The 26,309-nt window shown below is 38.7% G+C and overlaps 2 protein-coding genes across 8 annotated transcripts; one reads left to right on the top strand and one right to left on the bottom strand.

Moving 5' to 3' along the window:
• LOC109711425 (nudix hydrolase 17, mitochondrial-like) lies at positions 1,122 to 3,063 on the top strand. Of its 4 annotated transcripts, XM_020234449.1 has the most exons (5): positions 1,124 to 1,614; positions 1,925 to 2,030; positions 2,243 to 2,326; positions 2,417 to 2,545; positions 2,643 to 3,063. In XM_020234449.1, the coding sequence occupies exons 1-5, from the start codon at positions 1,541 to 1,543 to the stop codon at positions 2,757 to 2,759; spliced, it is 510 nt and encodes a 169-aa protein (XP_020090038.1). In that variant the 5' UTR covers positions 1,124 to 1,540; the 3' UTR covers positions 2,760 to 3,063. The 4 variants fall into 4 exon arrangements, with proteins under 4 accessions (XP_020090035.1, XP_020090037.1, XP_020090036.1 ...); XM_020234448.1 differs by having other exon boundaries at positions 1,123 to 1,614; positions 2,417 to 3,063; XM_020234447.1 differs by having other exon boundaries at positions 1,123 to 1,614; positions 2,243 to 2,545.
• Positions 3,479 to 24,931, bottom strand: LOC109711424 (chromatin structure-remodeling complex protein SYD). 4 transcript variants are annotated; one of them, XM_020234442.1, is made up of 32 exons: positions 24,610 to 24,931; positions 23,463 to 23,580; positions 23,317 to 23,378; positions 20,687 to 20,892; positions 19,915 to 20,613; positions 19,556 to 19,845; positions 18,694 to 18,899; positions 18,528 to 18,592; positions 17,928 to 18,443; positions 17,431 to 17,849; positions 17,029 to 17,126; positions 16,712 to 16,897; positions 16,371 to 16,551; positions 16,083 to 16,277; positions 15,969 to 16,012; positions 15,803 to 15,859; positions 15,556 to 15,652; positions 15,268 to 15,440; positions 14,411 to 14,624; positions 14,046 to 14,171; positions 13,863 to 13,952; positions 12,086 to 12,202; positions 11,890 to 11,970; positions 11,691 to 11,798; positions 11,303 to 11,472; positions 10,991 to 11,069; positions 10,817 to 10,891; positions 10,037 to 10,134; positions 9,191 to 9,298; positions 9,020 to 9,077; positions 7,895 to 8,134; positions 3,479 to 7,812 (listed from the first exon to the last, which is right to left on the bottom strand). In XM_020234442.1, the coding sequence occupies exons 2-32, from the start codon at positions 23,565 to 23,567 to the stop codon at positions 3,874 to 3,876; spliced, it is 9,102 nt and encodes a 3,033-aa protein (XP_020090031.1). In that variant the 5' UTR covers positions 23,568 to 23,580; positions 24,610 to 24,931; the 3' UTR covers positions 3,479 to 3,873. The 4 variants fall into 4 exon arrangements, with proteins under 4 accessions (XP_020090031.1, XP_020090034.1, XP_020090033.1 ...); XM_020234445.1 differs by having other exon boundaries at positions 17,431 to 17,624; XM_020234444.1 differs by having other exon boundaries at positions 19,963 to 20,613.

Raw genomic sequence — 26,309 nt, 5'->3', positions numbered from 1 at the left:
AAACAATATCTTCTACAATTTTATTTTTCTTCTATTTATTAATTTTTAAAAATTATTTTGATAGGTTTATCTCAAATCTTTTTCATATAAATTTTAACTATTAAATTATTTTTATATAACTTTTATTTAATTAATAATTAGATTTATAAAATTATATAAAAATATTAAAAAAAATAAATTTTATTATAAAAATATTTTTATATCCGCAGTATCGCGCGGGTATTTCACTAGTTGGGTAAGATAAAGCAGCTTCTAGACATGTTAGCATGAGATTCACGAAACAGAAGATACATAAACATTTTTAAGCCGTTTTGGATGCATACACATTGGTAGTTTTCTAATCCGGCCAACTTTTTTTTGTAGGCTTGTGCATACCACAACCACAACTTTTTGCACACTGAGACTGGGAACCACCAACCGGATTAGGTTATCCTCCCCCACCTTTTTCCCAGAATAAAGCATTAGAATAATAATTTTAGAGTGAAATATATGAACGCAAATTTAGAATTACTCTTGAAAACTTTTATGAAGCATATTTACAAAAAAAAAAGAGAAAAAAAACATTTATGTTAAATATACAAATGCCTAACTGCCCGCTAATATATTGGAGTATTAATAAAAGATCAAAAGTGTAAACCTTTTTTTGTGCAATTGAGGCTTGCTTATAACTTCAAATTCATTATAGAACATTTTTAAAAAATTTAAAAATGCATTGTCTCAATTATAATATTGTCCGTAAATATTCTTAACATGCAGGCGCATATAGTTGGAAGCTTTTGAATCAAAATTAAAAAACTATTATATAGATTTAATTACCAATGATGGTCGGAAAGAAAACTATTTATATTTTTCTTCTAATTTAGTAAAATATTAACTTCGAAAAGGACAAATATTTTTTTAAAAAAAATTTTAAAGAAATCCACTTGGATTTTTTTATTTTTATTTTATTTGGTTTTCCCAACGCGACGAGCAACGCGGGAGCGGTCGCGTCACGACGCGGCCCCACACAAGCGTTTCCGCTTATCATCGAAAGCACGCCGAAACAGAGAGGCTCGCTCTACACGCGCTTCGATCCCACCCCTTCACCCCCCCCCCCGAATCTATATATATTTTTTAACGTAAACGGGGACGACGATCACAGCAACAACAACGACGACAACGAGAACAACAACAACAACAACAACAACAACAATACCAACAAGCGTTGCTCCTCGGGCTCTTCGTCCTCTTCGAGCGCTCCCTCCCCAGTAGAGCACATATTATATGCCCGTTTCCTTGTTCTATTAATAGAGGGGGGGGCCGTCCTCGTTGTTCCCACGCTTTCGTTTCCATATTTGGAGCTCCCATTGATAGGAACAAGAAACCCGTTCTCTTCTCCTCGCCCTCTTCTGGGTTCACGTCTTTTGGCCTTATCCGACGGTTTTGGAAGCTAAAGGAGGCGCCTTTATATATAGAGAAATTGTTGTTGCGAGGTTGAGGAGGGTAGAGGAGAACGAAGGAGAGGAAGAGAGAGAAGAGAAGGAAGAGAGAGAAAGAGAGAATGGCTTGCCTTGTAGCTCGTCAGGGAAGAGGGTTGCAGCGGTATACGAGCACCGGGGGCCGCGTCGTTGTTGGGTGCGTTCCCATTTCGCCCAGTTTCTTTTTTCCTTCGATTTTTTTTTTTTTAAATTGGGGGGAGGGGGTTTTTTGTTTGCCATGGGGTAATTTAATGTGATTTGTGGGAGAAACTTGTTCAAAGATGTTATTTTTACCAAAAAGATGGAATTTTTCTGTAGATTTGGGAGAAATTTGGTATTGGAATGTTCTCGAGTTTGCCCTAGATTCTTCTTGTGGTTTTTCATTGTTCATTAATTTTGTGGGTTAGCAGAATAAATGGTTTCGCGCTATTTGCTGAGATTAATGTTTCCCTCTTCTTCTTTTACAGGTGCATCCCTTACAAATTTAAATTTCAATGCGACAAGCCCATCGATCAAGCGGTAGAGGTCCTTGTGATCAGCTCACAAAAGGGGCATGGAATGATGTTCCCAAAGGTGAATATTTTCAATTCTCCATATTAGGGAAACGAATTTTGATGGTTAATAGGAAACAGAAACAATACGATGCCATGAAATTTTAGAGATTTTTAAAAGGCATCGGGCTAGATAAATTCTTTAATTCCTCATCAAAAAGATTCAATTTTTGCCCTCTGGGCCTTGAATTTGTTTCTCTGCTGTATTCTGATCTGGTTCTGTATTGTCAACAGGGGGGTTGGGAAAGTGATGAGAGTATACATGAGGCAGTTTGTCGAGAGGCGTTGGAGGAGGCCGGTGTACAAGGACACGTCGAGGTGAGTTTCGTGTTCACATTGAAACATGCATATATTTCCTTTTCGTTAAAGGGCGCGCTTCTGATAAAGGATTGCTGTGTCGTGGCACAGAGTAAGCTAGGCAATTGGAATTATACGAGTAGAAGATGCGGTCTAACCTACGAGGGAATGATGTTCCCTTTGAACGTTACCGAGGAACTCGGTCAATGGCCCGAGATGCATGCGAGGAAACGGAGATGGGTGAGTAGAATCTACGATGTCGCTTTATCAAATTCATTCGTTCCTCGCGAAATGAAAGAGCCCACAACTGACTTTCTTTTAATCCTCGGTGAAACAGGTGACGGCGGCAGAAGCAAGAGCAGGGTGCCAGCATGTTTGGATGATAGAAGCGCTGGACAGTTTGGTTGCGCGCCTCAAGGTGCCAGCATGTTTGGATGATAGAAGAGCAGGGTGATATGAAGGATCGACGCAACGTAGTTAGTTCTCACCACAATTTTTAGAAATTGGAAAGCAGATTTCAATGCTCATCAGGTTACTTTGGAGAAAGCTTTAGGCATAACCACGGCTCCTCCGGAAATACTCTTAGCTTTTCAGGCATCTTTTGAGTTATCTTTCAGTGAATTCATGAGTAAAAGCTCTGAATTAGGGAAAGCAGCTTTTTTTGTTTCTTTTTGTGTTTTTCCTCTTTATATCGATGTGTAAGACACAAGGTGATTCCCTTGAAATTCATTAACGGAAAAGCAACTGTTGTTACCTTATCTGCTCTTATCGTCAAGCGTTAGTTTTGTTGCAATTGTTTCAATAAGCTACAGAATTTGTTCTTCTCTTTTTCTTCCTGCATGCAAAGTGTGTTTAGAATCTTTGTTCCCTACTATTAGCAGTGGAGCAGGTTACTTGAATTTTTTGTGAAGTCTTTTAGAAGGTCTTGACCTGGTGAAAGAAAATTCTCCCAAAAGTGGCTAGTGTTTCGAAATAGCGGGAGAGACGCTCAAAGGAATAAAAAAAAATAAAAAAAAAAAAGAAAGGAACCGCCCACAACAAATAAAACAGAAAAAATTTCATTAAAAAGCAAGAAAGTAACCCAATTCAGCTATCTTTTCTCGCAAAGTCAAAAATACAAAAAAAGCGGACATGCGAGCAATTCAATCAGTTCCAACAGATTAGCCAGTTCAATTCCAAACGAATTAAAATTTCAATACAGCAGATAAATAACGATATACAAGATAACTCAGTTTCAACATGCTAACATGCACAAATGTAACAGAGACATGCCATTCTCTCATCTTTAACTGTACATGACATGCATGCACTGCGAGATGGGAAGAAACTTAAAACTGATCACTTTCCTACTATGCTACTGTTTTGGCTGTTATTATTATGTTAATTAAAATTAAAATGCAGTAAGCAGCACGGATTATGTTAACTGAAAATCTGACAACAATAGTACATAAAACGCCTTCCTATTTATCTTCCACATACAACATATTTTGTTCAAAAAAATTACAGTTCCTTCTTTCTTTTTTTTTTCTTTACACACGGATCTCCTTCAGCTTCTTTTCGAGACAGAACTATGGCAGAGCACTGTCACCCTCTGATTGCGTTACTACTTCAGCACCAACCAAAGCGGAGTCTACACTGGGCCCTTCCATTCTTCCTTTATCAGAGCTCTTACTAGTTCCAGACCCCTCTGTATTGCCACCCAACTGGGTGGTGGTGTCCCCTGGCACCTCCAAAGTACCACTGAAAGGTTCAGCAACACTGTCGATCTTCTGAAGAACAGGTGCATCGGAGGCCTCTCTGTTGTCACCCAACTGGGTAGTATTTTCACTCAGCATCTCCAAGGTACCACAGGAAGGTTCCACTCCACTGTCGGTCTTCTGAAGAACAAGAGTGTCGGAGGGGGCCTCTGTGTTGTCACTTAACAGGGTACTACTTGGCACCTCCGAGGTACCACAACTGGAAGGTTCTGCTCCACCGTCGATCTTTTGAAGAACAAGTGCATTGGAAACCCCTGTGTTGTCACCCAACTGGGCAGTATTTTCAATTAGCATGTCTGCGGTACCACTGGAAGGTTCCGCTCCACCATCGATCTTCTGAAGAACAAGCGCACCAGAGGAGGCCTCAGTGCTGTCACCCAACTGGATAGTATTTTCACTTGGCATCTCCAAGGTACCGCTGGAAGGTTCTGCTTTCCCATCGATCTTTTGAAGAACGAGTGCATCACAGGAGGCCTTTGTGTCGTCACCCAACTGGGTACCACTTGGCACCTCCGAGGAACCATTGGAAGGTTCTTTACCACCATTGATCTTCTCAACAGCAAGCGCATCGGAGGCAGTTCCTTTGTTTCCGACGCCATCTCCTGCACTTTCCGTACTAACATCACAAGGAGGTTGTCTTTTACTTGAAGTTATGTCAGTGTCATTGCCATTCTCACCTGCATAATCCATGTCCATCTGAACAGTGATCTCTCTATTTAAAGCATCATCTCTAGAGGCAAGATCTTCAGCATTAACAGCGATCGAAGCTTCACAAGCTTCATCTGCATCTTTGCTGCTGCTAGGCAGCCTGTTTGATGGATCAGATGTCCCCATATCAAAAGCCTCATTACAAAGGGACGAATCACGAGCTGAATCACTAATATCCTTAGGGTACACTTTGGGGTTATTATGCACTGCAACTTCCTTATCAGTATAAGTTTCGCATACTAATGTAGTCGACGTTTCTTCAGAATTTTTGACAACTATTTCTATCATACTATCCACTAGATCACCGGTGATTGGCTTGTCTGACATTGTTGACTCATCCTGGTTAATCTTGTCTGTGGTGGCAACCACAGAAATGGTCACTGGCATAAGGCCAGTTGAAGTAGATTCATTTCCTTTTTTTGTTTCAGTCACCACAAGAGATTGACCTTCCTTTACTTCATCTTCAACCATAGCAATAGAAGATGATGCATAGTTCATTCCAAGAGCCATGCTATTTCCAAATTCAGTTGATAATTTGTTTCCTTTTTCAATATCAGTCATTGTAAGAGATTGATTATCCTTTACTTCAGCTTCAACAACACCAACAGAAGATGGGGCGTCTTTAATCTCAAAAGCTGCAGTTGAACTTGATGCAACTCCTTTTTCTGCATTGCTCACCACAGAAGATTGATCAACATTTACTTCATCTTCAACACTATCAACAGAAGATGGTGCATCTTTCATTTTACAGGCCATGCTGTCTCCACATTCTGTTTGAACCACAATTGAAGAGTGCTCTTCACCTTTCACTGTATCCTCAATTGCACCAGAAGGCAGGGCATCTTTCACTTCAAAAGCTGCAGTTGAATTAGATTCAACTCCTTTTTCTCCATTAATCACCAGAAGAGATTGATCAACATTTACTTCATCTTCAGCGATACCAACAGAAGATGCATCTTTCATTTCAAAAGCCGTGCTATTTCCGCATTCTGTTTGAACCACCATTGCAGCGTCCTCTTCACCTTTCACTGCATCATTACAAACTGCTGCATCTTTCAAAACACATGCTGGAGTGTTCACGTTAACTTCAGTCACTGCAGAAGATTGAAATTCACCAACTACATGCTCAACCACCTGGGCAGACGATAAAGCAACTTCCTCAACTTGTGTCTCGTGAAGAGTAATAGTTTGCGGAACACCAGGTGGTACAGAATCTCTCTCTTCAGGTCTACAAATCACTGCAGTTGGAACAGACTCTGCTTTGGTTGTTTCGCCAACGTGTCTCTCTATCACGGTGATTGGTTCTGCAGTTTTACCTGTGCTGTCAACTTTCTTCGACTCTTCTGATTGCTTCAATACAGCAAGTCGAGCACGACGTTCACAAGCAGCCGTGGCAGAAGTGCTTCTGTTTCTTGGTTCACGAGCAGCTCCCTTCCTCCTTGTAACAGGTGGTTTGCTTTGAGGTCCTACTTTGACTTCTACAGGTACCACCGAGCTCATTTGACCCAGTGAAGCAGAAGTTGTTGGTATTCCAAGCGTCTCGATCCCAGGTTGTACGTCAGCTGCTTTCTCATGACCAACATTTTCATGGTTTTTTACAGATTCTTTGGCTTCTATAGCTTTTGGGGTCTCTGTTGCAGAAAAAGTGGCTTTGTCAGCACTAACAATATTCAAAGAGGCAGCCGTCGAGGCATCATAAATAGGTACTGACACTGGTGCGCTTTGAAGGGAAGCATCATCTGGCTTTATCCCGCAGGATTGGAAATAGGTAGTTGTTGGCAATTTCTGGGTACTTCTGGTATCAATACCATCTCCTTTCCCTGCTGATTCCTGCTTCTCACTAGACTCAGCGCTTTGATGATCAGTGTTTTCAAGTAGCTTTTCAGTTGATTCATGCTTCATACTTGTTTTAGTGTTGATAGCACTGGTGGTTTTCTTGGTGCTGCGACTAGAAACATCAATATGTTTCTCCAATGGCTTATCTACTGTTCCTGTGTAATGAGCTTTTTTCCCTTTCGAGTCTTGTGCAAAGACAGGTATAGCAGGCATAAGTGGCAGAAGTACCTGCCCAGGAACAGTTTGAAGCGACCCAACTGTTGCAGCATCATGCATCTTTGGATGCAAAATGTACACAGGTTCGGCACTTGGTGCTAATTTGGTCCCAACGGATGCCTCTGTCAACCCACGAGCTGGAACACCACTTCCAACATTTCTTATGTCTGAAGCAGGTAAGATGCTCTTAAGTTTCTCTGGTGATGAACTACATGCCTTAACAGGGACAACATCCACTTTCTGTAGTCCTGAAACCGGGTCAACCAAAGGTATAGTAGGAGCTCCAATAGTGGATCTATTAGACGCAGGTTCAGCACCAACTGTAGCTACAGGCACCATAGTTACCTGAGAAATAGCAGCTGCTGTCATAGACTTTGGTTTTCTGCCTCGCCCTCGAGGTTTCTCTCCTGTTTGAGCATTTCTCCCTTTAGCTTGAACTGGTGTGGTAGAGACTGGTAATGGAGCAAAAGCAGTAGGCTCAGCAACCAACTCACCTTGTACTCTTCCACTGACTTCAATTACATTAGTGCTATTTTTTGCAGGAGAAACAGTTGAGGAAACAGAAGGGTTATCACTTTGTGGTCCCATTTCCTGCTTGCTGACAGGAGCAGCAGCTGGAGGTGGTGGTGGGACATTTGTAACTGTCCTCTTGGGCCGACCCCTTCCCCGTTTTACTGGAGGGGTCTCCTTCTGAACTGGCAAAGGCTCTTTGGAAATAGCCGCTTGATCTTTAAGCTCTTTGGAAATAGCCACTTGATCTTTAAGCTCTTTGGAAATAGCCGCTTGATCTGTAAGCTCTTTGGAAATAGCCGTTTGATCTTTAAGTGGTGGTGAGATCAGCTCTGGATTACTCATTTTAGATCCACCTTGATCCTTTGTTGTAGATACATCCTTTGGTACTTCAGCATTTCGGGGGGGAGATTCAGGGGAGTCGGCCTGACAAAGCTTTTCGAATTCTTCTTCTGTCCATTGGTCCTCATAAGAGCGGACCTATGGAAGAAAGTACAGCACATATTGGTAAAACATGACATATACATACGTTTTAAAGTGATGCCAAATGTGGTGAACTAACCTCACGAGCACGTTTACCCCTCCCGTACTGCTGCGTGTCAAGTCCCCCAAGGTTTTCCCCTTTCCTCTTAACACTGGTGTTGGAATTGACATTGGCATTGGCATTGGTGTTTGGTACTTCATGAATCTTCATAGCCTTGTAAAATGGTTTCAAATCCTCCTCCGTCACAAGACGAGAAGGCATCGAGAGGGGCGCCGATCCATCAGTACAACTTCCCTGGACCAACTTTTGCCACAGTGCCTGAAGATATTTGACATATCAATTAGGGGGGGATTTTGATAGCAGGATAATATGAGAAATACACCACTCAAGTATTTTAAAATACAACATGAGAAAAAGGGAAAGTAAGACCTCTTTGGCTACCATTATATTTTTTATTTTTCAATGTTTTATACGAGAATTTAAGTGTCGTGGCACGGGGTCATACCAGAAACTTGCTGACATAGTACGGCACAGTGCGTGCCGGACCGGCCGAACAGTGCGTGTCGGACCATGCCGATGCATGCCGGTCACAAAAAATACGACTGTGCCGACACATAATGGCATGAACTATTTATTTTCTTTAACAACAAAATACTCCAGCTGTTTATTATGTGTTTTTATCAAATATTTTGAATTTTATTGAGAAAATTACTTACTAATTTAAAGAATAAAGAGTTTTGAGCTGTGCCATCGGCACGAGGGGTATATTATACCGATATCTTGCTAGCAAATAAAGAGTTTTGAGCTGTGCCATCGGCATGAGGGTTATATTATACCGATATCTTGCTAGCGCGATACGGCACGGTAGATACGACCCGTGCCGATGGGCACTTAAATCCTTGGTTTTATACTCAAATCCCATGTGCTTGAGTATGCAGGCAGATGGACTTTGTCTATTCTTCTTATTATTGGTCAGCTGGCAAACTTGTATTTCTTAAAAAGACAGCATTGAGGGGAAAAAGAAAACTACTCAATTATTGTTTTTGTCACCAAAATATATGTATAGAGCCAACCTGCAATTCGCTGGCGCATACAATCACATAAAATTAGAGTTTAAAAGATAAAAGGAAAAAAAGGAAATGCAAGTGTAACCAAAAGAGGCCTAAATATGCACAAGCAGACATGGAAATGGGAATAACATACCATTTCATCTTCTCGCCTTTGCTTATCAATAGATTCAAAGATGTCAATCTCAGATTCGCTGCAAGCAAGGCAACATAGTACAGGAAGTTCACAGACAAGGAAAATTAATGCCCAACATTTCAGTACAGAAGTAAGAAGTCTGGAAAAATAATCATGTCTAAGAAAGCTTACCTACGGGCCAGGAGATCATTAAGAGCATCGTCGTCTAAGACAGAAGCAGCTTCTTCTTTCTTACACTCCCTCAGAAGAGACTCAAGATATTCTCGACGATCTTCCGCACTGAAGTAATAATAAAATAATAAAATCACATACAAAAAGAGTAAGGAACAAGCTACCTGGCTCAGTGTGAAGCTCAGTTAGTTAATTCGCGAATTATTCGCGAATTTTTGAAAACCGAATAAAACGGTCCGAATACATATTTTTTTTCAATTCGAACTAATTCGCATTTTTTTGAGATTGAAGCTATTATTCGCGATTCCCGAATTATTCGGGGGAAAAAATGGGGCTTCTCGCACTGTCGCGCACCGCGCGCACGCGGCACGCACGCGTGCTCGAAATAAATAAGCACGCTTGGGAAAAGAAAAAAAAAACACTCGCCATCTCTCCTATCTCTCTGGGATGGACCGACCGAGACTCCCAGGGACCCCCCCCCCAAAAAAAACCTTCGCCTCAAATAAGAAAAAAAAAAAAACCTTCGCCTCAAATCTTTTGCCCTAGCCCCTGCCTCGAATTATTAGCCGAATTTTTTTATCCCGAATTTTTAATTGGTGAATGTATAATATATGTATAAATCACGTATCCGAATAATTGACGGATCCGTTTTTTAGCCGTATTTTTCAACGAATTTTAAAATTAGGATGCGGATTTTATCTGTATTATACCCATTCCGAATTTTTGCCGAATCCGAATTAACTAACTATGGTGTGAAGAAGATAAGACTATTATCAACGGAAATAAGATCAAGAGAGCGAAGAAGATAAGACTATATTATCAACAGAAATAAGATAAAGAGAGTACCTTGTATTGTTGTCAAAAAAACCTGCAGTGATGCTCTGATTAGCAACACCCAATTTGTGTTCAGCTGCAGCTCTAACTTGCTCTTCTACAGTACAGACCTTTCAGCAGCAAACACAAAGAAATTGTAAGGACTACAAAATTTTAAATTGGATAAAATCACTGCATTACTACACAGCGACAATTCCAAAATCGCGACAAGGATCAAGTCCTAAAGAGATGGACCAGAACTTAGGCTGAAAAACGTTAAAATCTTGAATTGATGTTCGCCCACAAACCAAACCAATCTTCCATTTTACCCCCCGCTGATCTTTATGCTGATTCTTTTCCTAGGAGTGTTCGTAGACTTCTTGTTTACTGCTGCTTTTTCTTCTACTTAGTATGAAATTTATTGAATATGTTCAAATTCGCATCATTTACTTCAATATAATATGTAAAATTAATTACTTTAAATAATTTGAGTATGCTCAATTCGCTGCCTGTGTCAGGCAAAATTTTACCATCCTGGGTACATTTGAGTCATTGGTAAACTTCATTTAATTATAACTCAACAGCCAAAAACATGTTCAGCTCAAAACTCTTTCAATTTATAAGTCATTTAAGAGAACTAAATTGTACAAGCATTACTAAATTTCTCAAAGATCAGTGCAAGATTTCTTAATTTCTCCCGCCTACAGAACATAACTATGCCTGGATCGATCATCAGAGCAATCCATGGCTTCCACAACTAATATAGTGTAAAAGACTTTTAAGAAGCTCTAATGGAGATTGAACCACACTTACTGTTTCTAACCGTAAAACAAGGACATCCTTCTTCTGACCAAGCCTGTGGGCCCTTGCCTGTGCTTGCAGATCAACCTGAAGGACCATCAAGCGAAAAGAAAACATCATCAAATGACAAAGAAAAAAAAAAGAAATGAATACATATTTAGGAGGAAGTTTAAATTTTGATATTGCCTGAGGATTCCAATCAGTATCAAATATGATTACAGTATCAGCTGCTTGAAGATTGACTCCAACACCTCCAGCTCGAATGCTACAAGAAAAACGTGTAAAAAAAATTAACTGCTTATTCAACAGTTCTTGTCTGCGAAACTAATGCTCTCTACTGAACAACCATAAAAAAACTACAAGAGCAGTTTAAAGACGAAAATATAGAGTAGCAGCCAATAAGAAGCAAATAAGTATCAATTATCTTCTAGGCATTATTCCCTTGTTCAGCAAAAAGCAGTACTAATAAAACACATCAAAAATTTAAAATAAAAGAACCTTAGCAGAAAGATGAAAGCTTGAGAACCAGGACGATTGAATTCCTCAATAAGAGCTCCTCTTTCTAGTCCAGAAGTATGCCCATCTAATCGAAGGTACTTATACTGCTTCCAGGTTAGATACTCCTCCATTACATCAAGCAATCTCGTCATTGTAGAGAACAGTAGAATCTGCATTGTTGATATTTTACCATATCAGAGCTTCAAATCATCCTAATCAGCAGCCAGAAGGGCAACAGGCGTATAAAATCACTAGCAAAGTTTAGTCAAATAAGTAATAAATTTCATCCACCAAATAGAATGACAAATTCGGTAGTAATCTGTCCAAAATATAACCTCTGCTTGCTTATCAGAATGAGATTCAAAGAGGTATAGAAAGTGAACTATACCCGGTGATCAGTCGCCTTGAGCTTCGGTAGTAACCTGTCCAACATTTCCAGCTTCCCACAGAGCCTCACTAAAGGCGGCAAATAATGTCTTGGTAATAAAACATCAATCTGCGCAAGGCACCCACAATGAATTTGTGATTAACATGCAAATAGGTAAACAAAATGCAAATTCAGCAGGATTTAAAGCAAATGAATATGCCTCTTCAGCGTTTAGTTGGCTGAGGTATGGGTGGTTGCATATATTGCGCAATTCCATCACAGTGTTGTGTACTGAACGAACCTATTAAAAAAAAAATAGAATAAAAACTACTTTTACCATAGAGTGATGACGTAAAGAATGTTTAATATAGTAAAACAGGAAAGAAGACAGATAATAGAAGAAACAAAGAGAGTACCTTCGTATTTCCAATTGAACCAAGATTTTCTTCCACCCTTTTCATAAGAAGTTTCTGATATGCAGATGCCTCGCATCTTACAAGTCTTTCAATTTTCTCAGGCAGTTCATTCTCAACCTAAAATAATAAAAGAGGATCAACCAAGAATTATAGCAGAAGACTTGGGTGCATTTGTGGTTAATATGAGATTAACAAACAACTAGTGCAGAAAATATTGAAATGTCAAAACAGAACACTTACAGCATAGACATGTAAATCAAGCAAGCTAGGATCTTTGCAAAGTGTCCTTGTCTTAATAGTAAATTTTATAGAATGGATTCTTCTCTAAGCACAATACACAAATCTTCTCAAGCACGGTTGCATCGTATTGCACAAGCATTAACAGGAGCCGTGCTCTGACCAGTGCCAATGTCCAACTCACAAAGAGAAGGATATATGAGGCATAAGAACATGAAGGGAAAAACAAACCTTCAATTTAAATAATATTTAGCTAACAAAGAATAGAGGAAACTTGAAAATTGATAAAACATGTGTACTTTTCACCAATAACTGAGAAAAGACTTTCTATTTCAATTACCAACCTGTCGCAACTAACGCTCATTAGAGTATTCTAGATTTCTATGTACAATCATTTTCTGTATGCACGTAGAAAGATGTACAGTGAAAATATTATGGACTACTTTTTGGAGGAATCAAGCTCCCAAACATCATAGAACATTCAAAAAAAAAAAAAGATCTGCCCTAGCTGCTAAAGTTCTCATAGTAGCAATTAACAATTTAGCATCAAATCATTCACTATACAAGGGGCTATAAAGAAGTGCCATATGATAGTCACTCGCAAATTCTTTTGCACACTAACTCTTGAGATCAACCTAAAGTAAGCAATGATCTTTCCAAAAAGCCCCACCCTGAATCCTCCCAACCAAGCCCCACCTGGAATCCACCCGAATAAATATTTAAATTGTAAGACAACTTTTATTCTTTTAAAAGAATATTATTTGAGTTTTAAATGTTAGTTCTTTCTAAAATAAATGTGATTTAAGAAACAATTGTTTTTATGACACTTTCATTATTTCACAATTTTTATTTAATTAAACTAATAAAAAGTTTAATTATATTATTTTAAATTAGAATACAAAAATTGGTTGGCAGGGTAGATTTAGGGGGCCGGCAGGAGGCAGATTTTCAGGCGGGGCAGGTTATGGAACATATATTTCACCCCATCACGCGAGGAGAGGAGGGGGAGGGGCCGATCTGCCCCATTTGAGCCCTAAATTCTATAGCTATTTAAGGCCAAGCCAGACAAAATGATCAGGCCGGGCCTGTTGAGCAGTTCCGAGTGAGAAAACCTTGAGCAATGCCAGGTCAACTAAAGAAACATAAAACACAACCCCAGCCTGGTTCACGGCGCTGGGCCTGATCCAACCTGCAAAAAACCAGGCCTGATGGGCCAGGTCTAGCAGGTCGAGCCACATTTGCTCAGATCTAACTGCTAGGACATTATCTCAACAACATAAAGCTCCTGCACATAGAACATTTGATAGATACATGAAATCAAATGCAGTGAGATACTAGAAAATGAGATATTACATGCCATTAGAGCATTTTCTAAAAAGACTGCAATATATACACCAAAAAAGATGAATATTTTTAAAAAAGTACTAGAATAACATGGTAAATTATTAATGCACAATGTAGCATCGTCAAGCATTAGCAAAACGAATGTCAACAGCAAAGATAAGATTAAGATGTCAATGTACATAAGACAATCTCACACCTTGTGTTTAAGCCTTCGAAGTACGAATGGCCGAAGAACTTGGTGGAGACGGTTTATGATCAACAGATTTTCCTCTTCAGAAAGTAAACCCTATAGAAACAAGCAAGAACAAGGTTAACAATATTTAATGCTGTTATCGTGTAAAGACTGCAATAATTTGTAAGTACAGAGCAAAAGACTTGCTTCATCAGGTGAATTATCTCCACCACTCTGAAATGGTTTGTTAAACCATTGAGAGAAGTCCTCTGATGAGTTAAAGATATCAGGTAACAAGAAGTTAAGAAGTGCCCACAGCTCCTCAAGATTGTTCTACAAAGAAGAAAGATTGAATCAGGATGTATATGTTTAGAAAAATAAATGAAAACAAAATCTGAGGACCAACAAACACATATATCCAGTGATGAAAATATAACATATCTATATAAAGATTTAATTGATTGCTACATAGCTAAGACATCTAAACTAGATGAGCCATTTAAAGTATTTGAAGAAGAAGAACATAAAGTGATTATTATGAAATCTAGTAGCAAAGTCGGAACTTCACAAACCTGTAAAGGTGTTCCAGTGAGCAGCAAACGGTGGAAACTACGATAATGTTTCAAATCTGCATTGAGCTTACAGGATGCATTCTTTATCCGGTGACCTTCATCAATTATTATATAGTGCCAGTGAATTTTACTTAGCTTTGGTCTATCATGTTTGTTCATCAGGTATTCGTATGTCGTAAGAAGAACATTGAATTTCTGATGAATAATCATCTCTCTGTGTAGAATAAAAAAAAAAAGATCAACACTTAATAAAAAATAATATAAAAAAAGGGTAAACTTCAAAAGAAGGCCCTGTAGTATAGCGCATTTTCAAAGGAAGGACCTCTTTCTATTAGTTCAGTGTTATTTGAGTTTGGATTGGGTTTTGATGGCATTTGGGTCAGGTTTTCATCTGAATGTGACTCAATACCCTGAACCCAAGTTCTAAATAGAGTTTAGATCAAAATCCGTTAAGAACACAATCCAAACTAGTTGGTGTTAGATCAAAACGCGATACAAACTCAAATTTAGTAGGTGTTTGGCCGCCAGGTTGGCAGTTTTTACAGCACGCAACTGCAGAAGCCTGTTTGGGATGTGCAGTTGCACGTGCGGTTCTACACGCAACCGCACAATTCCACGTTTTTCATGAAGCTCCAAAGTGGAGCTTCCTTGAGTAGAGAATCGGGCGGACAGCACCTCCAGCCTAAACGAACCCTTAATGGAACTCGAGGGCAGGTCCTTATGGAAAACTAGAATAGCAAGCTCAGGGCATTTAAGTGCTAAAAACAAAACCACAGCGCACTTTTGCGAAAATGCGCTACAACACATGGCCCTTTTTAAGCTGACCCAAAAGGAAGTGTTCAATTATGTGCTACTACTTGAATAGCCTGCGTCTTTCTTCTGGAGGGCCAGCATAAGCAATTTTATTTATATCAGGTGCCCAGAAGCTGAGTTCCGATGCCCATCCAGAAAGAACAGAAGATGGTACAACCACCAGAAATGGTCCCCTATCATTTTTCGCTTCCATAAGATAGCATATTAAAGAAATAACCTGTCAAGTAAAAGAAATGTAAGGATCTTCTTGCCAACTCAAGACACCAATAAAAAACATATAAAGTTATAAACTGCATGCCATGAAGAAGAAATTTTATTTCATTCAATCATACTTGCACAGTTTTCCCAAGACCCATTTCATCCGCAAGAATTCCATTCAAGTGGTTATTATACAATGAAACAAGCCAACGCAATCCATTCATCTGGTACCTATAAGCAAGGGCAAAACCATCTGATTATAAAATTTGAGCAATAAGGGTTAACCAAAAACTCAAATACAAAATAAGTGGGAGAAAAGGGTCATGAAGTGCATCTAGAAGTGACAGAAGTATAAAGCGAAAATAAGATTTAAGTACTCACTCCCGCAATTTTCCACCTTTGAGATAACTTGGCTGATCGTTTATGACCTCTTTTACACTACAGAACATAAGAAAACACAATTTGGTTACAAAGGCAAAGGTGGACATAGCTTTGCCACGAGAGAAGTGTCTTCACAACCCAATTTCAACAGGGATGTAAAATATACCTGTGAGCCAGTTGGTAATACTTTTCATTGCTTTCTAAATAATGCTGCAGAACAAAAAGAAAAAGGAGTCAAATGGACAAAGATGAATCTTTAAAATAAGCTTCCAAAATATACCTGAGCCTGGTCGCTTTCATCTTCATTGTCATTGGTGACCTCATTCTTCTCGACAAAATTAGCCATGCGGCTCTCATCCATATCCATCTCAAACCGCCTTGCCATGGTCTTAGCGTCCCGTAATTTAGACCCCAATTTCTGAAGATACTTCTCGGTCTCTTTAAGAAGTTGTTTAACACGATCTGATTTTGCATCCTATATGGGAACAAGTAACTTGATAAACAAAGTCATAACAGTAACAAAATGCAGCAAAATAAGTAGAAATGAAAAGAAAAATTAAACAATAACCTGAACCATCCTAAGATATCCTTCAACATCATTATTCTTCAGCAGATTAATCTTCTCACGCTGGATCCTGTCTATCTTCTCACGATGTATCCGCTCCTTTCTTTTGTGGAACTCCTTCACGTATCTATTAAAACCCTTCCAGCGCTCCTTCTTAACCTTGAAGCAGTCCTCCAATTTCTCTCTACATGCACAAGATATTCTTTCAGTAATACGATGACAAACTGAGGTTTGAAAAAAATTAAGCACTTGATATTTAATACCAGTTGATATTAACAGAACTTCATCAACTGAAAATTAGTAAAATAAACAAGCATAAATGTGAAAAACATAATGGTAGATACCGGTGAGTTTCTACTTCACCAAAGAACTCCTTCTGCCTTTCACGAATTCTCTTCTGCCTCTCTTCCTTCATTTTCTGTTCAACTTTCTCAATTTGCTTCACTCGCCTTCCATGTCTATGTTTCTTACTTGATTTAATGCGGTCTATCTCAGGCGTGATAGGTTTGAAAAAGTCATTTAGAAATTCACTGATCAACAAAAGTAAGAAATGGAGAAGATGTCAGGATTGTAAAAACATTTTAAAGGGGAACAAAACAGCTTTAACTCAATATTGATAGCAAAGTTTAATTTAAATATCTGCAAAGTAGCCTTCACATACCTACGCAAACGCCGTTGGAGTTGTAGAAGTTGAAGTTTTTTCAATTCAATGACACTTTTGGTTTTCGCAGAAATATCTTCTGATGAGCTCACATTCTCCTGATGAAGACGAATAGATTAGTAGAAGCGCACACTAGATAAGCTTTGTGCACCAAAAGAAGGCAGTGATTGTGCTCAAGTAATTGATGATTCCACTAACAACATTCAATACACAAACTTCATATTTGTGGAGTTCCTAGTTTCTAATATGGTGTACTCTCTATATAAGCAGTTCTTTTGATGCTCGCATTCTTTTGATGCTCGCATTACATAAGTAAAACATTTTAATATAATAATAGTCTTAAAAATTGAATTAAATCACTGAAGAATGCAGAAAGAAAGATCTTGATAAGCAGATGCACACCTTTAACTTCTCAAAGCGTGCTGCAATTCTTAGCTCCGCCTTCCTCTGCTTTGACACCCATTTTTGTTCTTCAACAAGTTTTCTTTTCTCATGATCCCTAATCCACTTCTCGCATGTGGTGTACTTTGGAGGGGATGTAGGAATATCATCAGATGCTGATACATAGCCGTCATCCTGATCTACATCACCGTGCCCTACAATATCATTAGCAGACAGAGTCCTGAAGGCATCTGAATTATACTGCATATTCATAACAGAATCTCTCACTTCATTCAAACCATATTTTCGAACATAAACATCAGCTTGATTATTAGAGATCATTGAGTTTGAAGCTGCAGACAACTTCTCCGTTGGACCAACATGAGTAACAAATTTGTTATCATCCTTTGAGGCATTCACATTGTGACTCAAATTTACACCTTCATTTGTTAACATCTGCAGAGTGTTAGACTCCAATAATGGAAATTTGTGAGTATGAAAGTTCATTGAACTCTTACCACTAAGGTGAGTCTGATTACAATAAGTTCCGCGGTGGAGCAGTGAGCTTGCAAATGATTGACTAGAATCATCATGAGTAACGGCTTTTAGCACAGGTGTCCACTCTGGCTTTGGGGGCTGTGCTTTGACACCCACAACAGATGTGCCTTGGTTTGCCCTAGTAGTTTGCTGATTAAATTTTCCATCGCAATCCCTGGCAACATCTAACTGACTGTTGAAATACTGTGAGGTAACTGGCAATGCAGCCGATTCTGCAGTTTCCTGAGTCCCCATCTGAGGAAAACCCTTTTGTTTGACCGCTATTGTTTCCTTATTTTCTTCTCCCATCATTGAATTGTCCAAATTTGGGCATTTTTTACTCTTTTTCCTCGTATTTTCTGTGTCCTTCGATGAGGAATCGGTCTCTGCTATACTTCCAGTAGACGAAGAGGGAATTCTTGAGACATGACTATTACCAGGCTCCATTGCAGAAGTGTCTGTCCCTCTACTCTCACTGTAACCTTTTTGACCTCGTTCTGCATTTCCAATTTACCATAAGTTTAAGCAAGTTCATAAGAGGATATGGGCAATACAACAAAGACAATCATTTATTGCGGTACCTTCTCTAGGATAGCTTTCACCAAGTGCAATTTCCAGATGCAGCTTCCTAGGCATCAAGTTGTTTCTGCATATAAAAGGGAAATTTAATAAAGCAACTGTTAGGCAAACCTGTGTGGAGCATGTGAATCCAAAAAATAATTTTAAACATATGATATATTAGCATACCTGAATGCAAGAAACACAAGGCACTGAGCTCTGAGCTGTTTCAATTGCTGTTCCTTGAATGGCATATTGGAAGAAGTGGACAACTGAGGCATAAGACCTGTTCCAACGTCATTCTGTAGCTGATCAGCAAATTTAGCTTGTTCTAAAGCTGTGTCAGCTTTTATTGGAACTTTGGTCTTGCTCTGTCTTTCTTGAATTCCACTTCCCTGTAAGATTCTCTTGATTGTTAGACAAAGAGAAATACATAAATTTGCGGAAGTTGAGCAACAAATGTAATTTAACATGAATAGTACAGGAAGAAAGGATACAGATCTACCAAAGATATAAAATTGAGCATGTCAGACAAAAGGAAATTAACAAGTGCAAGAAGAACTTTGTGCTTTAATAATTCAGGAAACAAAAAGTCTAGATGCTAACAGGAAAAATAGAATTCATAAGGAAGATACAAGTTGTATGAAGAAAGGAAAGATAGTATACTTTGGAAGTCAAATACCCTCTGATATTTCCTTCACAAACTTGATGTTAGGACATCTCAATTAAATATGCATACTGTACGACGTCAATTATGAAATGGAGTATTTACATTTTCAGAAACCAAAATACCATGGATTTTGGAGCTCTTCAACCTAAGAATCAAGTGGGTTTCTTATGTCATGTGGGTTCATGATGAGGCCTTCTACCTAAGGATGAAATAAGTAGTTAAACTTCACCATTTGCAATTAGATAATGGATGACAACAAACATAAGAATTGGTAAAATAACATAATTTTGCTACAGCATGTAATGTGCATCTCCATTCTATCAGATCTAATCCAGCATTAAAATAAGCAACAGTTTCTGCCGCATTGGATGATGAACCAACCTTGCCTTCCAAATTGCTATCTGAGAACCTTGGTGTTCCTGACTTCCTTATGTCAGACTCCACGACAGCTTTAGCAGCAGAAGAAAGCTCGATGCTACTATTAACAGCAAGTACATCCTTGCCCTTCTCTGACAACTGCGAAGCAGACGAAGAGTCCAAATTTCTAGGCAACTGGTTTTGTGACCCATGGCTCTCAAATGAAGAACTCATATGATGCGGCGAGTAGGGAAAACCCATCTTTGCAAAGGCAAAAGAGTTGAAAGCACCAGAAGTTACGACATTTACTTTACCTGCAACATAAGCATGATAATTGGCACTTAGTGATCAAACTGAATAAAGTATGGCTTTTTCACCGGTACCTTCAATATTAACTCCAGGAGAAGGCTTCATAAGACTTGGATTAAAACCTTGAGGATTCTGTAAAGATTGAGTTGGTCTATTCTGGTTCCAGAAATAAGTAGAACCATAAGCGGCGGGTCTAGATGATAGGCTGCCTTTCTGCAATTCAAAAGTGTTATTACCAGAAGAAACCTCTCCTTCTTCAAACAGCTTTGGACCTGGATTAACAGAGAATTGATTCGTAGGTTTAATTCTATCGGTATTCCTCTCAACAAAGGTCATCGCACCTTCTTGTTGGGCTCTAAACAATGATCCAGCACCACTAGATAATGATGGCAGTTTTTCTAATGATGGTGTGCTTTGCACAGGATTTGGTTGTTCATGACCTGGAGTACCCCCTTTAATCACCTGCTTCCCCTTCCTCAAATTATGCCCTGTGGGAACAGTATCCGGTTTCACATCAGCTGCTGCTTTTGAGTCTGCTCTTTTTCTCTTAGTACTGGTCTTCTTCTTATTTGTTGGGTCATCAGATTTTGCAGAATCATGCCTATCCTGAGAATTAGCAGATCTATTATCATCCATCGGCACACTAACTGGGCTCTCAAGCTCGGATGATTTGCTGCTTCTTTGTGAAATAGATCCTTGGTGAACATCAGCACCCCCACCATCCATCCTACTTGGTCCGAGTGGCGGCCTACCCACACTAGTCATACCCGGAACTGCAAAACAATGTATTAACAAAGCACAGTGTGGCAAAAAAACCAGCATGATTGCCTTTCTATAGTTCCTTACCTGGCCCAACTTGCCATGCACGAGTTGCCATAATATTCGGAGCTGCATCACTTCCAGCTATAGGTGGCTGATTGTCAACTATCTCTTTGTCCTTCGATCTAACACTCCCAGGGTCCTCCGCCTGGGGTCCACTGGCTAATGGTAAACGAGATGACCTCAGCGCATCAAGGTCAAGTCCATGCTGATTCACAACTGTTTCCATCGCCCTGACAGAAAATTTTTTCCTCAGTTCAAAATAGCTATGGAATTAAAACCATGAAGAATGTACCATGTCCTATCCATAGTTAATTCGGATTCGGCAAAAATTCGATACGGGTATAATTCGGATAAAATTCGTCTTTTAATTTTTAAATTCGTTGAAAAATACGGCTAAAAAACGGATTCAATAATTATTCGGATACGTGATTTATACGGATATAATACGTTCACCAATTAAAAATTCGGAATCAAAAATTCGGCTATTAAAATAAATATATAATAATTATAATACGATATATACTATTAGCATAAATATTATATATAGATTAAAAATATTTAAAATGATAAGAACTACAAAATTAATAATATATAAGAGTTATATATTTAGAAATAATAACAAACTATATTATAAACTTATAAATAAAATATTACATAATAATAAGCAAATAAAAAAATAAAATACTATACATAATAAATATATAAATATTTATAAATAAAATGATATCTTTTTTTTTGGGAGGGGGGCGAACGTTCATGAAATGATTTTTTTTTCTTTTTCTATTTTGGGCAAGCTGAACAGGATTTTTTTTTTTTTTTTTTTTTGTTTTTTGGCGCTAACCAAATATGCAANTGTGGTCCACGAGGCCGAAGTGGTCTCGTGGACCACTTCCACGATCTAACCCCATCCCCTCCCAGCAATGCCGCGATTTTTGCTGCTGTTCACTTGGGGTCGCTGAGCGGATCCGACGCCCTCGGGCGACGCTCTTGCTCCCGGCACCGGCCAGGGCGGCGGAGGAGTTCGGCAACGAGACAGGGCGGCGGAGGAGTTCGGCGACGAGACAGGGCGGCGGAGGAGTTCGGCGACGAGACAGGGCGGCGGAGGAGTTCGGCGACGAGACGCGTCGTCGCCTGCCAGGGCGGCGGAGGAGTTCGGCGACCAGAGCGGCGACGACGCCAGTCCGCGACCGCGAGCACGACCGCCCCCGTCGTTTTTTTGGGTGAATTATTCGAGAATCGTGAATAATTCGCGAATAATTATTTTTGACGAAAATATGCTTTTTTTTCCGAATTTTTGGAAGAAATACGGGAACGGGAGTTTAATACGTTTTTTCAAAAATTCGCGAATTAACTAACAGAGGTCCTATCCAAATGGTTGATGATGAACTTTAACTAGTATTTTCCAAAGGAAACATTTAAAAGAAAAGAAAATAAAGGAAGAAAGAAAGAAAGAAAGAAAGCGAGAGAGAAAGAGAGAAAGAAGAAGAAGATAGTGATGACCATAACATGCCATCAGCAAAAAGAAAAATTCCCTATTTGTGGTAATACAAGCTGCAAATCATTATGTAAGATAAATCTCTTTAGGACAATACACTATAACCGGTAGATGGTGTATGTTATCAAAGAATTAATGTTCAAAGAATCAAATTACGAAAGTAGTTTACATGAAGGAGCATAGGACGCATTATATCAAAAGAATAATATCAACACTACCAGCTATCATCCGCATATGAGCCTTCCAGTTAGCATCAACAATAGGTAAGTTTCCAATTCGAGGGTTTTCATAATGTGCTAGTCATCGCTAATAGAGGGAGGGGAAAGTTGGGGGTGGGGGGGACCTCGCTCCGCTGGATTACTGATGGAGTCCTAGCGCTCCAAAGGAGACACCTAGTTGCATAACGCCATAAACATTGATGAAATCAGAGCTGCAGTAGCAGCCAGGTGTTGGCAAAAGTCTTTGACCATAAGACAGATGGCATCAATTAGCAACAAAAGCTGGTTTGGCAGTTTCAGTTTTGACCAGGTGGTAGCTTAAGGTGGACCAGCTGGCCAGGCCACAGGAGATAATATACCGGCGACGGCAAACAGTATGAAGCAGAGTGAGAAAAGTAGGAAAGAAATGAAGAAAAAGAGAAGGTACAGGGGTAGGGTTGCTGAACCAAGAACCAAGATCCAAAAGGAAAAGATTAAACCCTAATAATCAACTATCAAATTCATCAATAACCCTTGATACAATGAAGACTTAGGCGCCATTAATAGACTTTTGTTCCCACTTGTAATCATCTTAGGAGATCTTATTTTCAGGAATTTAATTCTATCGCAAAAAAAGATAAGGAAACAGCAAAAGTAAATACCTCCCAAATAAGAATCCAATGACCAAAAAAGTCTAAACAAATCTGACCCAATTAAACTCAGGCTGGACACAAATTGAACCCAGTAGCATCTCAAATTCAACAACTAAACAAAACTACTGGGACCTATTTATTTAATTTGACAATTACAGACAAATAAAAATAATCATGGAACGACCTAGATATCTGACAAAATTTGGTGAATTTCAAACTTTCCATTTCAGTTTATCAACAAAAATTAACACATCCGAATATTGAGAAAGAAATGAAGTCAAGTTGTAAACGAAATTAAGCAAGCTTTACCTAGATATAACTTGATATGGCAGTGATTGCTCCTTTCCACTTAGTTTCATATGCTGACAAATCTGAGGAGAAAAGATGGAAATACAAAACCTTAAGATTTGAACTCAGTAATTAGGCTTTGGCTACAAAATAGGAAGCCTGTATACCACATAAAGCTTTGTTGCTAATTTAACAGGCTCATCCTTTGATTCTTGAATAAGTTTATGCAGAAGTTTGGCAGCTTCCATTTCCACATGCTGAGGCGAAGCCATCTCATGAGCAAAACTGTCATAAACAGAGAAGTAATAAAGACTAAGTTACACATACGGCCATAATAATCTGAAGTTACTGAAGAATTAAGCAAGTTCGTCGAGAGAAAAAAAATATGTATCCACATTCTTGGTAGAACTCAACTTCATACATGCATAAGAATATAAGTTAGAAGCTTATAATTTGTACACGCATACACATATAATTATGACATAGCACATGCTTACACGTGTACATATGTATACACGTATACATTTCCGAGTGAATTGTAAATATGGATTTTGCGGATAGTTAGGACGGAATTTGCCGATAGCAGGTGTTAGTGTTAAACATGGATGTCACGGTGCAAAGATGTTAATGGAAGAAGCACGGATCTTTACGTTCTTGTTGTATTAGAAAGCAATCATCACAAATGTTCATTTCCCCAGTTCCAAAAATTCAGAACCATATAAACACGCTGATCTCTCATAATTTTCTCCTTTTAACATTGGGGGATATCCGAGGAACAAACAACATGCAACAGACAGGGAGTGGCTTTTGGCAGTTCGATGTAGAACGAAACAAGTTTCGCGTGAAAACTAACAAATCCATCGAGGAAACATTAACTTCTTTTCATGCACGGTAACTGCGAAAACGACCATCAACTATGTCAACAGAAACTTCTTATATAACACAATCCAAACGCGCCCATAGAAACTTCTTTTTTCCTCCCATATCTAAATGCACTCTTTTTTTCTACATCTGAAAGAGATATACTGATATAGGAAAAGAATGCATTTAAAATGTCCCGACCAACCAAGAAGAACGCCTAAGAAATGCACGCAAACAAAAATATAACAAAACGAAAGAATTAGCTGCTCTTGTTATCAGAATATGAGGGATTTCTTGTAGCACCCAACGTGTCGATTCCGAACCTCAGAGGCAACATCATATACAGCATCAATGTTCACCATCACACAAGAAATTCTACAATTCGACCACAACTAGCCGCAACCAAAAAAAAAAAACACAAATACAAAATTATGAAATGGCATCGTCAACCACCTCAGAGCAGGATGAGCGCCTTCCGATTCGATCAAAGAGGTAAAGGTGACGGATTCCGATTGCAGGCGAACGAAACCCTAACCGACATGGCCGTCCCGCGACACGAATCAAAAAGGAGCAAGAGGTTTTCGCCCCGATCGTACCTTCGGTATGAAGACGAGAAGGCGGACGGCGGGATCACAGAGGAAACCCTAATTCACGGCGGGATCACAGAGGAAACCCTAATTCCGCCATGAACGAGCTCGAAGAGAACCCTTTCCTCGTCGCCCCTTTCTCCCAGAGGCCAAGGGCTCTTCTTGATCGCTCCAAGGTGGAGAGTGAAATGGAGACGAAGGACAACAGTCGCATACAGAAGACGAGCTTAAAATGGGCCGGGTCCAAACAAACCGGGTGACTGGGCCAAACCCTGTAATCCTAGTCCAAACGTATTTAAGGTCGGTTTCGTTTCTTGGTCCGGCCCAATAAACCCAAAGCTCTTAAAGACTTTTGAAATTAGACCCTTCTATTATTTTTCTTATTATTAATTAGGAAAAACTTCAAATACCACCCTTGTGTTTCACACTTTCTCACTTTAGTATTCTGTGATTTAAAGTATATCAATTTAATGCCATGTGGTTTCATTTTTATCTTTTTATTATCAATTTCACTAATTTTTTTCGTTAAATCAGTGACAAATTTAAAACTAAAAGGTATTAAAGTGAATATTCGATAAACCTAGGTAGGACATCTTAAGTTTTTTTGTATATAATTTAACGAAATATTAATAAAAAAACTGACGAAAAGATAAAAATGAAACCATATAACACCAACTTAATACAATTTAAACCATAGAATACTAAAATGAGAAACAATAGGAATGGTATTTGAGGTTTACCCTGTTAATTAAGACCCCCCAGATTTTATTTTTTATGTTTTGATTATCTTCATCAATTAAATTAAGATCCTTATAGCATTCAGTGATGATTTCTCAAATTAATTGATAGAAAAAAAACTTTCATCTAATAAAATTGCAAATGTTGTTACTGCTTAGCGGGAGATGTAAATTTTTGTTGAACTCCTAATTCAAATTATTGCATCAGTCTAAATACTTAAAGAAAGTGTTTGGTTTCCAGAAAGAATAGTTTACCAGCGGAAAAAAGTATTTTCTGTCTGTTTGGTTCATAGAAAAAAAATTTTGAAATAAATTTTTTTTTTCAAACTTAAAAAGTAGTGTTTTTATGTTGTAATTTGTTATTTTGGAAGGACAAAAACTAAGGAAAAAATATGTTTGACCAATATTTTTCACGTTTTTCTGAGAACCAAGCACTACCTTTGTTAAAGCTTTTTTGTGAATTGTCTACCTTTGTTACAGATTTTTGCATCTGTCTGTCTATCAATCACTTGAGCTAAAAAGTTTACAAGCATTTATTTTATGGATCTTAAAAGTACGAATTTCTTATGTGAACACAAAACATTTGAGATGACAATCGGAATGCATCTTCACTCTAAAGTGAAAAGCACCCACGTTATTACGGCCGGCAGGTCAATTTCGTAGAAGCAAACTTTTGCTTTCTGTGATCTTTTTCGTGTCGCTAGTCTTGATGGTTATTGATCTTTTGTTCTTTTGCCACCTAACGAATAAATAGTCTTATGCGACAGTATAATCCTAGAATTCAATTTCATAGTAGTGTTTCCATTAATTCCAAAATGTGGAACCTCAT

This window comes from Ananas comosus, linkage group 6 (genome assembly GCF_001540865.1).
Source record: "Ananas comosus cultivar F153 linkage group 6, ASM154086v1, whole genome shotgun sequence".
NCBI classification, from domain to species: domain Eukaryota; kingdom Viridiplantae; phylum Streptophyta; class Magnoliopsida; order Poales; family Bromeliaceae; genus Ananas; species Ananas comosus.
The sequence above is the reverse complement of the archived record's forward strand: the minus strand, read 5'-3'. Positions and strand labels throughout refer to the sequence as shown.

Coding starts and splice junctions, on each gene's coding strand:
- LOC109711425 (XM_020234446.1), top strand. CDS start 1,541: ATGGCTTGCCTTGTAGCTCGTCAGGGAAGAGGGTTGCAGCGGTATACG. Junction 1,615..1,924: donor GGGGGCCGCGTCGTTGTTGG/GTGCGTTCCCAT, acceptor CTTCTTTTACAG/GTGCATCCCTTACAAATTTA. Junction 2,031..2,242: donor ATGGAATGATGTTCCCAAAG/GTGAATATTTTC, acceptor TATTGTCAACAG/GGGGGTTGGGAAAGTGATGA.
- LOC109711424 (XM_020234442.1), bottom strand. CDS start 23,567: ATGGCTTCGCCTCAGCATGTGGAAATGGAAGCTGCCAAACTTCTGCAT. Junction 16,278..16,370: donor GATATCTTAGGATGGTTCAG/GTTATTGTTTAA, acceptor GTTCCCATATAG/GATGCAAAATCAGATCGTGT. Junction 15,860..15,968: donor TATTACCAACTGGCTCACAG/GTATATTTTACA, acceptor TATGTTCTGTAG/TGTAAAAGAGGTCATAAACG.